General features: G+C 52.1%; 1 protein-coding gene across 1 annotated transcript; it reads right to left on the minus strand.

Moving 5' to 3' along the window:
• Window positions 1-721: 721 nt before the first annotated feature.
• Window positions 722-12,742, minus strand: ARHGAP25 (Rho GTPase activating protein 25). The gene is made up of 11 exons (XM_059490783.1): window positions 12,474-12,742; window positions 9,881-10,050; window positions 8,869-8,956; window positions 8,566-8,685; window positions 7,638-7,845; window positions 6,482-6,614; window positions 5,806-5,879; window positions 5,193-5,314; window positions 3,971-4,155; window positions 2,993-3,543; window positions 722-2,637 (listed from the first exon to the last, which is right to left on the minus strand). Exons 1-11 carry the CDS (start codon window positions 12,532-12,534, stop codon window positions 2,427-2,429), a joined length of 1,923 nt encoding a protein of 640 aa, XP_059346766.1. The 5' UTR covers window positions 12,535-12,742; the 3' UTR covers window positions 722-2,426.
• Between the last annotated feature and the right edge of the window lie 728 nt (window positions 12,743-13,470).

Below are 13,470 nucleotides of genomic sequence, written 5' to 3' on the forward strand. Positions count from 1 at the left end.
AAATCCTCCAAGGACTGGAGCACAGCAGCACCCAGGGCCTGCTTGAACCTCCCAGCTCCTAAATTCACAGGGTTTGGGTTTGGGATGAGGATTTTCTCCAAGGAAGAGCTCATTTGGACAACTCTTAGCCCCTGCTACCCCACGTGCTCCCTGGATCATCAGGACCCTCCTTTTTTTCCAGGTTATTTTTCCTGCAGGCCACTGTGGCTTCATAAATCCTGGTGCTGCAGCAAGGTGGCAGGAAAGCACAGGGAAAAGGGACAGAGGGACAGCTGCCAGCCTTTGGGACACTGTTCCCTGCCCACCTGGGTGAACAGCTGCTGGTACACCCAGCCTGGCGTGTTTTCTCCCCAAAACCAGCCTGGCCTGGGGGTCTCCTTCAGCTGCCACGTAAAGGAAGGGAGGAGGGGCTGCATCACTCTGGAATTCCGGGGAGAACAGCACGTTCCATGTTCTCCCTGCTCTGGGGCTGGACGAGGCTCCTCACCACGGCTGGACACTTCCTGCACGTCCACCTCGCCTCCCCCTGCAACGTGCTCCTCTGGGCAGCGGCCAGGCCAAAAAAGGAAACTCCCTATCGTGCCAGAAACAAAACTTTGATAAATACGAGGGGATAAGTCACAATAAGCGTGACTGGCTCGGGATCCAAACACAATAATGTGGGAAGGAAAGTTTTGTTTTCTTGCCTCTCGCGCCTACCCAGCCCTTGGACACAACAGAGTGAATTCCTAAATGAATTTATTTAGTGACTACCTGAGGAGAGCAGAACAGACCTTCTGCTCTAGCACAAACAATGCAGTGAGAGGACTGAAAGGATGGCCTGGAAGGTGCTTTCCTTTCATCCCACACTGCACAATTTAACAGTTCTGGATGCAATGGGATCTGGGGTTAATTTGGAAAGCCATGTCACATTTAAAGGGAGAGGAAAATCCTCAGCCTGATCTCAGGGTAATCACCTTGGTAAAGCTCTTGTGTCCTCACGGTGCAGTGGGACGGTTAAGGGGTGAAAAATGTCTTTTTGGAAAGGATCTTTTTTCTCTGTGGTAGACAGTCTGTTGTGCTTTCATACAGCAGGAGCAGCATCACCCTCTGCAGGGGATCCAGAGTCAATGCCCAAAACCTGCTGAGCTGAAAGGCCCCCAAACCCCCAAAACCGTGAGTTTATAATGTCCCCTGCCCCAGGAACAGGAGAGAGTCTCTGCTGCTCCCACCCCAAAGAGCTTCCTGGCCTGGCTGCAGAAAGAGAGGGAGGGAGCAATGCAGGCTGGGCACCAGGCAGGTTTTGGGGATCCACGGTGTGGGGTCTCCAGCAGAAGGTGTGCAAGTGCAGAAAAACCAGAGCAGGCTCTGGGCTGAGCAGAGAGGACACCCAGCCCCTCATGGATGAAGAGGGAGCAGTTTCACAGGTCTGGCACGGGCAGTTCATGGTTCTCTGTCTCTGGAAAAAGCTCATTTTAAAGACAAGAACTCCTCATGATCTCACAGCAGCAGCTCAAGGTGCCCGTGGCTCCCTCCCCTCCAGGCTCTCAGGAACCTCCAGCCCACCTGACCTCTGTTGGGAAGTCTCTCTGTCCCAGATGACCTCTGCAAACCCTGCAAATGTTAATGGGTGGAATATCTTCAAAGAGTGCCTCTGATCCTGCAGCCAGGGGTTGTTCTGCCTATCGCAGCGGAAGCGCAGGAATGCACAGTTTATTTTAAATAATGCACTTGTCCTAATGGTTGGGATTTCTGAGCCTCAGCCAAGCCTTTGCACGTCATTCCAGTCTGCTGTGAAGGAATGATTGGCCTCTTCACACTTTTGATCTTTGCAGAAAGGAGCGTGTGGCATTTCCAGCCCAGATGTTCCCGATGCTGCACGGGAGAAGTTTCTCCCTAAGGACTCACGCTCACACTGGTGAGGAGCTTCTTGCAGAGGTAAAAATTCAATCAACACTAAAACAGCTCTGTCAAGGTCATCTGAAATCACAGGAAAGACTCGTGAATGGCAGCTGTGAAGTGGTGGCAGACACTGTGGAACCTCTGGTGTGAGTGTGGGGATCCAAGGATGTTTTCCTTGGGTATCTCAGACAGGCAGCTGGAGGAGGGACACTTCTGTTCCTCCTTGTGAAGGCACAATGGGTCCAGAGCCCAAACTTGTGACTGCAATCCTGCCTGAGCAGCAGGAAGTGCTGGCCTGTTCTGCAGGTAACACGAGCAGCTGACAGAAGAGTTGAAATAAACACACCCAAAAAAAGCTAAAGGATATTTCTAACATTTCCTGGTTCAGAGCACGAACCAGGCTCTGAGCTCTGCTCTCCTTCCTCCCCCCTGGCCTGTGGGCAGGAGCAGGACGCTGGACAATACAAGTCCCTGGCTCTGAACCTGCAATTCCTGAGCATTCCTGCAGCTGCAGTTGGTGTCTGTGAAAAACTGGGTGTCTCCTCCTAGTTGGTTTTGGCACCAGTTTGACTTGTGGCTTTAGTTAAGTTTTTTATCTCCTCCTCAAGCATCCTGGTTTTCCTCTCCAGCTCCTCCCGCGAGCGCTCCGTGTTCTTCAGCCTCAGCTCCAGCTCCTCACTCCTCTTCCTCTCCTGCTCCAGCTCCTGGTTCAGCCTCACCACCTTGGCCCACACCTCGTAGTTCTCCTTCTGGAGGCTGCAAAGGGAAACAGAGCATGAAAGGATTGGATTGGATTGGATTGGATTGGATTGGATTGGATTGGATTGGATTGGATTGGATTGGATTGGATTGGATGGATTGGATTGGACTGGATTGGACTGGGTTGGATTGGGTTGGGTTGGGTTGGATTGGATTGGATTGGATTGGATTGGATTGGATTGGAAAAGGGCTGGGAAATCATTTGGCTCTCAGCACCAAAACAAGCCAGAGGTACTGCCCTGAGCCCTTCAGTGGCCACACAACTTCAATAAATCAATAAATGTGATCTGTGTGTATTGATAATGGGATAATAATTGTTTGCTGTCTCAGCACGAGCTGCTCCTGCAGTTACCTTTCCACCTGCCCCTCGTAGTCACTCCTCTGCTCCTCCAAATCCTTCTCCAGCTTGTGGATCACGCCCTGCAGGGTCTCCCTGCTGTCCTGCCCAGCTCTGGGCTCCTCAGCAGGGCTGCCAGGCTCCCTTGGCTCGTGGCAGGGGCTGAAGCAGGGCAGGAATTCCTTCTCGGAGGCGCTGCTGGCAGGGCTGGGGCTGGAGCCGCTGCCCTCCGCGCTCTCCGCCACGTTGCTGTCGCAGCTCGCGGCCCTGTGCAGGTCCAGCAGCTTAAAGAGATCGTGGGACAAGGTTCTCTTGTGTCCCTCACAGGCCAGGGGGCGTGGGCTGCTCTTCCAGAAGTCACCGGTGAGGACATCACTCCTGCCCTTGTCCCCGGGGGCTGCCAGGAAGGATTTCCTGCTGGGTAAAGTCTGGGTTCTTTTCCTTGGCTGGGTTTTCCACGTTCCCAGCGTGGCTGTGGGCTCTGAGTCCTCCCCAGGCACGCTCGAGGTGGCAGCTGGGCAAGGGCTGCTGCTGAAATTGGGGTGATCCCTCTGCAAAACAGAGCCCTGGGGCAGCCAGGGCACAGAGCTTTACAGGGGGCACATCGGAACGTGCTGGCCACACTTTTCCATGAAAATCCACTTGGAATTGCACCAAATTTATCATTTTTGCAGGGATCCCTTTGAAGAAAAGCCTTTCACCCTCAATGTTTTCCCCTCACCAGCCTGAGCTGGAAAGGCTTCATATGCTAGGGCCAAAAAGCTTTGGGAGTTTTCATATTCCCCAGAGCAGCAGATTTTCCACAGGAAAGTGGAAAGTTTATCTACATCATTTTCCTGATGTAAATATTCCAGGGGTGACAGACACAGCTTTTGAACCCAAAAATAGCAAATGCTTTTAGGGCTCTCTGACCTGTCAGAGCCTGCCACAGTTAACCACACGTTTAATGAACGTAGGGTAATTTATTTACTTATTTAATGAATCCAGCCTTACCATCTGCCTTTGGGTGGGGCCCCTGGGGTCCTCTGCAGCCCCCCAGCCCACGGAGCTGCGAGGGACAGGAGCTTTCTTCTCGTTTTTGGGGGCAGGTGGGGAGGGAGGCTCGTCCTTGGAGGGGGGGAAGAGCTTCTGGTGGTCGCTGATCATCACTGTCATCACCTTCTGCACCTGGGGCGTGCCTGGGGGAGCAGAGGGCATCAGGGCAGAGCCAGGGACGCCCCCGGGCACCCCAGGGGTTGTGCTGGCTGAAAGGGAGCTGGAGCAGAAAACCAGCGGGGTCATAAAGCCAAATGAAGTAAATGGAGTGAGTAAAAGTGTGGGAAATGGGTTCGTGGAAAATTCTCAATACCTGACAGAAGATTCACATGGTGTACATCTATATACAAGCCTTAAGTGACTTAAAAATACCAAAAACTAAGACAAATCTTGAAAAAAATTTAACTGGAAGTAAGTTTCAAGAAATAACCTTACAAATAAGACTAAATACTTTTAAAAATAGAACTATAAAAAATACATTATAATAAGACCCACAAAAAGTAATTTTAAATTATTGACTTTAAACATTTACAACATAGTATAACTAGAACTAATAAACCAAGCAAAACTTAGAATATATTGTCATTAAAAAATTGTTAACTTCTAATTGTAATAATGTAAATTATAACATCTATATTATCTCACCCTTCGCATAAGACTAAAAATAGAATAAAAAATTTTAAAACAACTCTCAGTTACCTCATCTCTAAGTAAAAAAACATAAAAAAACCAAAAAAAAAAAAAAAAAAAAAAAAAAAAAAAAAAAACAAATTATAATCCAGCATAAAAGTAAAGGAGCACCCACATTTATTTCACATTTCCCTGAGTTCCCTCTGATCCCCCAGGAAGGATTTTACACCTTCCTGCTCTGAGCAGCTCAGAGGTGACCTCAGCAATTCCCTGAGTCTGCTGAACTCCACGAGGGGAGTTTTTGTCACTTTGTCAGTTCCTGAGGGGGTTTTTTGTCACCACAAACACATTTACAGCCCAACAGACACAGCTTCACTCTGTGCCCTGGCACATTTCTGCTTCTCTTTCAGCTCCACCACAGAAAATCTTTAATTCGGAAGCTGTGGATGCCTCAAAATTGAAATATCCTCCAGGATATGAAATTCCTCCATATGCCTCAAAATATTCCATATCCTCCAGGATATGAAATCGCTCCAGGGGTCCCTTTTACCTCTCATGATGACTGCAGGGTCCTCCACCCTGGGCCTGATCAGGTTCACCCCCATCACTGTGGCCAGGTTGTCCACACTCATCTTGTTGACGCTGGAGTTCAGCTGGATTTCATAGAGAAACCTGCCAGGATTCCACAGCGAGTATTTCACATTTCAGAGGTGAGATTTGGCAAAAAATCCTGGTGAAAAAGTCCTGATTCCTCCTCCCAGCTCTTCCTCTTAGTCACAAGGACAGAAACCCTCAGGACTGAATAAATGAGGAGCTGCTCCCCTTGGAAACAGCCCAGGAAGGAAGGGAATCCCCTCCTCAAATCCCACCCTGGTGAAACCTGCAGGTTTTGGTGCACAGGGCTTCTGTCCAGGAAAGCTACACCTGTTTTGAATTCCCAGGGATTTTTGGGTGACTTTGAGGATGGGGATTCATGCTCAGACATTCCCAGGGGGTTCATCCCAGGGGCTGGAATTCTCCTCTGCCAAAATCAGCACCTTCCCCCTTCAAGGGAAGCCAAGCACAGCCCAGGGAGGCTCTGCCTGGAGGGGCCATCCCTGGGGTGCCATTTCTGCCCCCCAGCACCAAAGCTGAGCTGTCCCCGGCCCGTGCAGGGCACTGACCTGCAGATGTAGCTCAGGAGGTTGTAGTTGTCTCTGGGGAGGAGGGACAGCTGCTTCAGGAGCTCCTGGTGGCCCTGCACGGTGAAAAACAGCTCCAGGAGGGTTCCCAGGAGCCAACAACTGCTCCTGCTCACCCCAGCCATGCCTGTGTGGGGTCTCCCCGTGTCCCCAGCCCTGGGACAGCTCCAAACACGTGTGGTGGCACTCGGGGTGACCCTGGGGGTGCTGGTTGATGATCTTGGGGATCTCTGCCAGACTCAGGTATTCCATGACTCTGGTTCTCCTGGTTTGCTCCCCTTGGAGCTCCATCTCTCCCTGGGATGTTCTGCAGGGCTCAGCAAGGAGGGGCAGCCCCAGCAGGAGCAGAGTCCCCCCAGCCCAGCCCAGCCCAAGCTCTGGGAAGAGCTGATCCCGCCTCACCTCCTCCAGCATCTTGTGGACATTCAGGACATTTTTAACCCCAAAGAGAAGCAGAAATTGAAGCTTTAAAATTCACAAACCCCTGTGGCCAAGCTGGGAAAACCCCACTGGCTTTGGGGGAGTTTTTCTTTTTAATTTTTTTCCCTTTTTCTCTCCCCAGATTCCAAAGCCTTGTTGAGTGCCCTGCGGCTCAGAGCGTGCCCTGGCACTACGACTGATTTTAAGGCTGGAAAGAGGAAAACAAAAGCAGCCCTACCTTTGTCTCGTCAGCCTCCAGAGCCTGCCCACAGAGCAGGAAATCCTCGTACTGCAGCCAGGGCACCACGGGCTCGGGCAGCTCCCGCAGGTACAGCTTGAGCAGGGAGGCCACGGTGTGGACATCGGTGTCCCTGCAGGGAGCAAGGGACACTCAGAGCCAGCAGGTACAGCTTGGGGACTGCCTCAGCCTCCCTGCCCTGCCTGGGGAACCCCTAAAATCTCTTTTCTTCAGCCACGTTTTACCAGTGGGAGCTGCGGTTCTGGAGCACCACCCTGGCTCTTGTCCCTGCGTTCACAGGGGTGGAGAACCAAGGAAAAGGGAGAAAACCCTTCTCCCATTCCAGGTAAAACCCTTCTGGAAGGTTCCTGCTGGATCCTCTCTCCTCCTCAACTCCTTCTGAAGGGTTCCTGATGGATCGTCTCCTCCCCAAGCCCTTCTGGAAGGTTCTTGCTGGATATCATCTCCTCGAGCCCTTCTGGAAGGTTCCTACTGGATCCTCTCCTCCTTAAGCCCTTCTGGAAGGTCCCTGCTGGATCCCCTCTCTTCCTCAAGCCTTTATGAATTCTTTCTCCTCCCCAAGCCCTTCTGGAAGGTTCCTGCTGGATCCCATCTCCTCCTCAAACCCTTCTGGAGGGTTCCTGATGGATCCCCTCCTCCCCAAGCCCTTCTGGACGGTTCCTGATGGATCCCCTCTCCTCCTCACACCCCTCTGGAGGGTTCCTGATGGATCCCCTCCTTCTCAAGCCCTTCTGAAAGGTTCCTGCTGGATCCCATCTCCTCCTCAAACCCTTCTGGAGGGTTCCTGATGGATCCCCTCCTCCCCAAGCCCTTCTGGACGGTTCCTGATGGATCCCCTCTCCTCCTTACACCCCTCTGGAGGGTTCCTGATGGATCCCCTCCTTCTCAAGCCCTTCTGGAAGGTTCCTGCTGGATCCCCTCCTTCTCAAGCCCTTCTGGAGGGTTCCTGATGGATCCCCTCCTTCTCAAGCCCTTCTGGACGGTTCCTGCTGGATCCCATCTCCTCCTCAAACCCTTCTGGACGGTTCCTGATGGATCCCCTCTCCTCCTCGCACCCCTCTGGAGGGTTCCTCATTCCTGCAGGGCTCAGGGGGTGGCCCCTGGAGCTGGGGCAGGGATGGGGCAGCAGTGTCACCTGCTGAAGGAGGGTCTCTCCCCGGCGTCGAAGGCGTCGCGCAGCTGCCGCACCAGGCTGTCCTGGCCGGGCAGGCGGAAGATCCCCTCCTCGGCCACGCCGTGCTCCAGGATGAACTCGGCGCTCTTCTGCACCACCATGGGCACCAGCTGCTGCCCAAACCTCTGCTCCTGGGCCATGGTGTGTGCCAGGCACTGCCCGAACACCCCTGGGGACACCGGGGCTCAGCTCAGCTGTGGCTTTGGGCTTTCCACACTCTGGGCTGGTACAGAACCCTGAACTTCACATAAAGTGTCTGCAGCTCTCCTCACTGCATTCACAGGGGTGGAGAACCAAGGAAAAGGGAGAAAAACCCTTCTCCTATCTCTCATTCCAAGCAAAACCCTTCTCCCACCTCCCATTCCAGGCAAAACTTTTCTCCCATCTCCCATTCCAATCAAAACCCTTCTCCTATCTCCCATTCCAAACAAAACCCTTCTCCCATCTCCCATTCCAATCAAAACCCTTCTCCTATCTCCCATTCCAAACAAAACCCTTCTCCCATCTCCCATTCCCGGCAAAACCTTTCTCCCATCTCCCAGCTCAGACAAACCCATCCCTTTCCAGCCCAGAAAAACGGGGGCAGAAAGGATGGAATGCATAGAACCCACAGAAATCACAGGAAGGATGGGCTGGGCAAGAAAAGGCAGGGGAAAAGCAAAGTGAGGAGGCTGGCAGGTAAAAAACAACATTTTTTTCAGGGCTTTATCCCTGAATGGGATTTTTTCTCAAGGACATTTTTAGGGTGAGAAAGGAGTTTGAAGAGGAAGATGAAGCCAGCCAGGAAATGTTCATCCTTGGCTCTCCTGAGCACTGCAGCCCCATTTTCAGGGATTTCTGAGCCAAACCCCCCCAGCTGCATTCCCAGGACAGAAATTCCCGTTTGTACCTCCCGAGGCCGAGCCCAGCGCCCTCCGCAGGGATTTCACCCACTCCTCCAGCTCCGCCTGCGAGCTGGCCATGAGCACGCAGGGCTCCTGCCCCGCCCGCGGCTGCTCGCCAGGAGCCCCTGCGGAACAGGAAAACACATTTATGGGGCAGAAAAAACCCACATTTACAGAGCAGAAAATACTCATTTATAGGGCAGAAAAGACTCATTTATAGAGCAGAAAAAAACACATTTACACGGCAGAAAATACTCATTTAAAGAGCAGAAAATACACATTTACAGAGCAGAGTGGGGTGTCCTCACCCGGGATGATCTCAAAGATGAACTTCCCTCCTTCCTCGGGGTTGGTGGCCAGCACGTTGATGGAGCCCCCCTGGAGAGCCAGGCAGCCCTAGGACAGAGCAGAGCCCTGAGTTTATACAGATATATATATCTATATATATATATACAGATATATTAGTGTGTATCCATATATATACACAGATATATTCATATATATATATATATAGACTCGTGTATATATATATTTATATATATATATATGCAGATATATTTGTATATATATCTCAGGTGTATTTGTGGAGATGCACTGCAGGGATTTTAAAGCAGTAAGGGCACTTGGAAAATGCCACTTTTTCCACTGAAGCGATTCTCAGCAGGAGAAAACCACTTCTTTTTGCTCTTCCCTATTTTTATCTCACTTCTCATCTCCTTTAGCCCTTGATGGGAGTGGAAGAAGAGAGAACAACAGAGAATGGATTTGGGAAATAATATTATTATTATTGTTACTTTTTACATTTTGTAGCGGGAACAGCTTTTCCAGGAGAGGGGACTTTTCCCGGGAATTTTTCCAGATGAGGAAAAGGTGGTGAGTACTCTAAAAGCGAGTTATGGCATGGAGAAAATGGTGGGAAAGTAAAATAAAAAAAAAAAAAAAATAAAAAAAAAATAAAATAAAATATACAAAATAAAAAAATAAAATAAAATAAAATTAAGAAAAATAAAGTTAAATAAAATCTAAAATACAAAATAAAGTAAAATTAAATAGAAAATAAAATAAAAACGAATATACAAATTAAAATAAAATTAAATATAAAATAAAGTAAAATAAAATCTAAAATGCAAAATAAAATAAAATATATATTTAAAATAAAATAAAATAAAATAAAATAAAATAAAATAAAATAAAATAAAATAAAATAAAATAAAATAAAATAAAATAAAATAAAATAAATACATTTAATGGAATCATGGGATCCCAGAACGGTTTGGGTGGGAAAAGCCCCTCCAGTGCCACCCCAGCCCCGAACCCCACCTGCGGCTTGGCCTCGTCCTCGTCCTTGTAGTAGAGCAGCTGCTGCCCGCGGAGCACGAAGAAGCGCAGCTGCCAGTTCTTCACGATGGAGCGCTGCTTGCGCAGCCAGCCCAGCTTGTCCGGCCGGGGGAGCGCCGCGGGATCCGCGGTCATCACACTGCGGGAACGGGCTGGGGACACACGGACACGGGTGTGGGGACAGAGGGACAGGAGTGTGGGGACACACGGACACGGGTGTGGGGACAGAGGGACAGGAGTGTGAGGACACACGGACACGGGTGTGGGGACAGAGGGACACGGGTGTGGGGACAGAGGGACACGGGTGTGGGGACAGAGGGACAGGAGGGTGGGGATAGAGGGACAGGAGTGTGGGGACACACGGACACGGGTGTGGGGACAGAGGGACACGGGTGTGGGGACGGGCTGGGGACACTGAATACGGAGATAGAGGGACACTGGGTATGGGGACAGAGGGACACGACTGGAGACAGAAGGACACAGAGCGGGGACAGAGGGACACAGAGCGGGGACACAGGGACACAGCCAGGCTCTGGGCCCCACACTCTGCCGAGCCCCGGCCCCGTTTGCAGAGGAAGTGGCTGCAGTGGCTGCCAGGCTGAGCTTCCTTTTGCCTGCGTGGGAGCAGCTGCCTCCCAGTGACAGCAACATCATTGCTGGGTTTTTTTTTTTTTTTGGGGGTTATTTTCATGGAGTGTGGGGGTTCTGCACCCTCCCCGGGGCAGCAGCCACAGCAGAGCGACCCCAAGGCTCTGGAGGTCCCTGTTCTGTTCTGGGGTGGCCCCAGCGGGGCAGAACTCACATTTGTGGGGCTGGAAAATCTCCAGGGATGGGTTGGGCACTGGGCAGAGCAGTGTCCCTGTCCCCTGTTTGTGTGGCCCCGCTGGTGGCACGGCCCTTGGGCACCCCCAAATGCGTGGCAGGGATCATTCCCAGGGGGATTTTTGCCTCTGCAGCCCCCCAGAGCCAGCCCAGCTGGGCAGAGTTTGCATTTTTGGCTGCAAGGCCGGAATAAAGCCATGACTGCTGGGAATGGGGGCTGCACCTGGTGATTTCCTGAGCTGGGGAACCCTCAGGGTTCCAATGTTCACCTCAGGGCTGTCCCCACGTCCCCTCCCAAAATCCCCCAGGGCAAGGAGCCCCTTTGAGGAGCCCCCCAAGCGTTTCCTGCCCCAACGGCCTCCAGGGTTGGGCATTTCCTCCAAAACCTCCTCCCCCAGCAGGGAGAGCTGCCCCAAAACCAGGAGGGCAGGAGAGGCCACAGGGCCACCACTGGCCTGGGCAGCAGCCCCCCCTGGCACCCCATTGCTGGGGAACTGCAATAAAAACACAGTAAAAGGGGTTTCACCGGGGAGTTTCTGTTTAACTGAAATCAATTTCTCTGCAGTTCTCCAAAGGCTGCCCCAGGCAGGGCTGGGGAGCAGGGGAAGTGTCCCCAGGCCACGAGGAGCCAGGGAGGGCAGTGGCAATCTGCAAACATTGCAAACATTTGCAAATGTGACTTTCGCATTTCTGCAAATGAAGCCACAACAGCCCCGGAGACAGCGCAAACACACAAAGCCACAGAGGGTCACACAAGAATTCACACAAAGTCAAACTCACACAAAAATTCACACAAAAACTCACACACAAAGTCACACAAAAACTCATACACATAATGTCACGCAAATTCACAAAAACTCACACAAAGTCACACAATGTCACACAAACTCACACAAAGTCATGCTCACCCAGCAGCTGGAAGCTGCAGAAAGCACCGGGGGTTTCACCACAAGCCAAACCCAGGCCCAGGGTGGATTTTTGGATGGCCTGGGCTCAGGCTGGGCTCTGCAGCCCCTCCCTGACCACATCCTCACCCCTAAATCCCCTCCCTGACCACCCCATCATCATCACCCCTAAATCCCCTGTTCCCTCCAGCCTGGGCCTGAGCCTTTGTGCCACCAGAAGGGAACTGGGTGGTTTAAATCCCCCCAAACTTGGGTTCTGGGGGGCAGCAGCCCCATCTCCCTGCTCCCACAGCATCCCTCGCTGATAAATCTGCAAATCACTTCTTGGAAATCATCTGCAGATCATCTGCTCTGTCTCTAAAGTGGCACTGGGGGTCACTGAGCCAAAATCTCAGCTGGGCTCAGGCCCAGGGTCCCCCCAGGCCTGTCCGGGCCCTGCAGACATGGAGGGGCACCAAGGAACCCTCATGGAGGAACCCTCAGGGAGGAACCCTCATAGAGGAGCCCTCACGGAGGAACCTTCACCGAGGAACCCTCACCAAGGAGCCCTCATGGAAGAGCCTTCACCAAGGAACTCTCACAGAGGAACCCTTATGGAGGAACCCTCATAGAAGAGCCCTGACCGAGGAACCCTCACCAAGGAGCCCTCATGGAAGAGCCTTCACCAAGGAACTCTCACAGAGGAACCCTTATGGAGGAACCCTCATAGAAGAGCCCTGACCGAGGAACTCTCACCAAGGAGCCCTCACGGAAGAGCCCTCACAGAGGGGCACCAAGGAACCCTCATGGAAGAGCCCTCATGGAGGGGCCCTCACCAAGGAACCCTTACGGAGGAGCCCTCACTGTACCTATTTTTGCAGCGTCCATCTTCAGGTTGAAATCCCAGTTCCGTGGCAGCTTGAGGGACATGCTGGATCAGGAAAGTTCCTGTTTTTCTCTTTCCTCAAGGTGAGCTTGTTTAGGAGAGGGGCTGGAACCAAGCCCTGGCGGTCCCGTGGGGGTCCCCCCACCAAGAGCAGCGGCCCGGAGACGCTTGGTTTGCCAGCGAGCTTCCTGCCTCCGAGAGCAGCCAAAACCCCATAAAAGTCCTTTCCTGCCCCGCTTTCCTGCCCAGCTCTGGCTCGCCCAGCCGTGCTCCCCGCTGGTGCCAGCTCCGGTGCCCCTGTCCCCTGCCCAGGCCCGGGGCCGCCAGCCCAGCGCGGGGCCGCTCCCCGGGCGCCGCTCGGGGCATTTGAGGAAGTGCTGTCAGCAGCTCTGCGTGGGCTCCCGGAGCTCCGAGCGCTGCCCCGAGCGGGAACAGCCCAGCCCGGGGCCCTGGGGCTGTCCTGGCGAGGGGCAGAGCTCGGGCTGAGCCCAGGGTGGCACCCGGGCCCGGCCTGGGCATCCCCGGGTGGCACCAGGGCTTGGGCTTGGCTTTGCCTTGGCAGCCAAATGGGGATGGAACGGGGAGGAAAGGACGTGGAAAGCAGAGGGGTGAGCACCAAGGGGTGGTGGGGATGTGGAGAGGGGTGGGAGGGAGCTCAAAGCCCACCCAGTGCCACCCCTGCCATGGGGGGACACCCGCCAATGTCCCAGGGGGATCCAGCCTGGCCTTGGGCACTGCCAGGGCTGCCCACCCTCCCAGGAACAATTCCTTTTTCATTTTAATATTTTTAATGGTTTAATTTTAATGTTTTGTTTTAATTTCAATATTTTGATTTTAATATTTTAATTTTAATATTTTAATTTTAATATTTTAATTTTAATATTTTAATTTTCATTTTTCATTTTAATATTTTAAAGTGTTTAATTTTAATGTTTTTATTTTTATTTTATTTTTATTTTCATTTTAAATTTAATTTTACT

The sequence above is a fragment of the Ammospiza nelsoni genome, chromosome 30 (genome assembly GCF_027579445.1).
Source record: "Ammospiza nelsoni isolate bAmmNel1 chromosome 30, bAmmNel1.pri, whole genome shotgun sequence".
NCBI lineage: Eukaryota > Metazoa > Chordata > Aves > Passeriformes > Passerellidae > Ammospiza > Ammospiza nelsoni.

Bases quoted from the DNA above. Each gene is read 5' to 3' on its own strand.
- ARHGAP25 (XM_059490783.1), bottom strand. From the start codon at position 12,534: ATGTCCCTCAAGCTGCCACGGAACTGGGATTTCAACCTGAAGATGGAC. The intron at 8,686-8,868 runs GTGAGGACACCC...CCTGTTCCGCAG, and splicing joins CATCTTTGAGATCATCCCGG to GGGCTCCTGGCGAGCAGCCG. The intron at 3,544-3,970 runs GTAAGGCTGGAT...TGGCTGCCCCAG, and splicing joins GCCCCACCCAAAGGCAGATG to GGCTCTGTTTTGCAGAGGGA.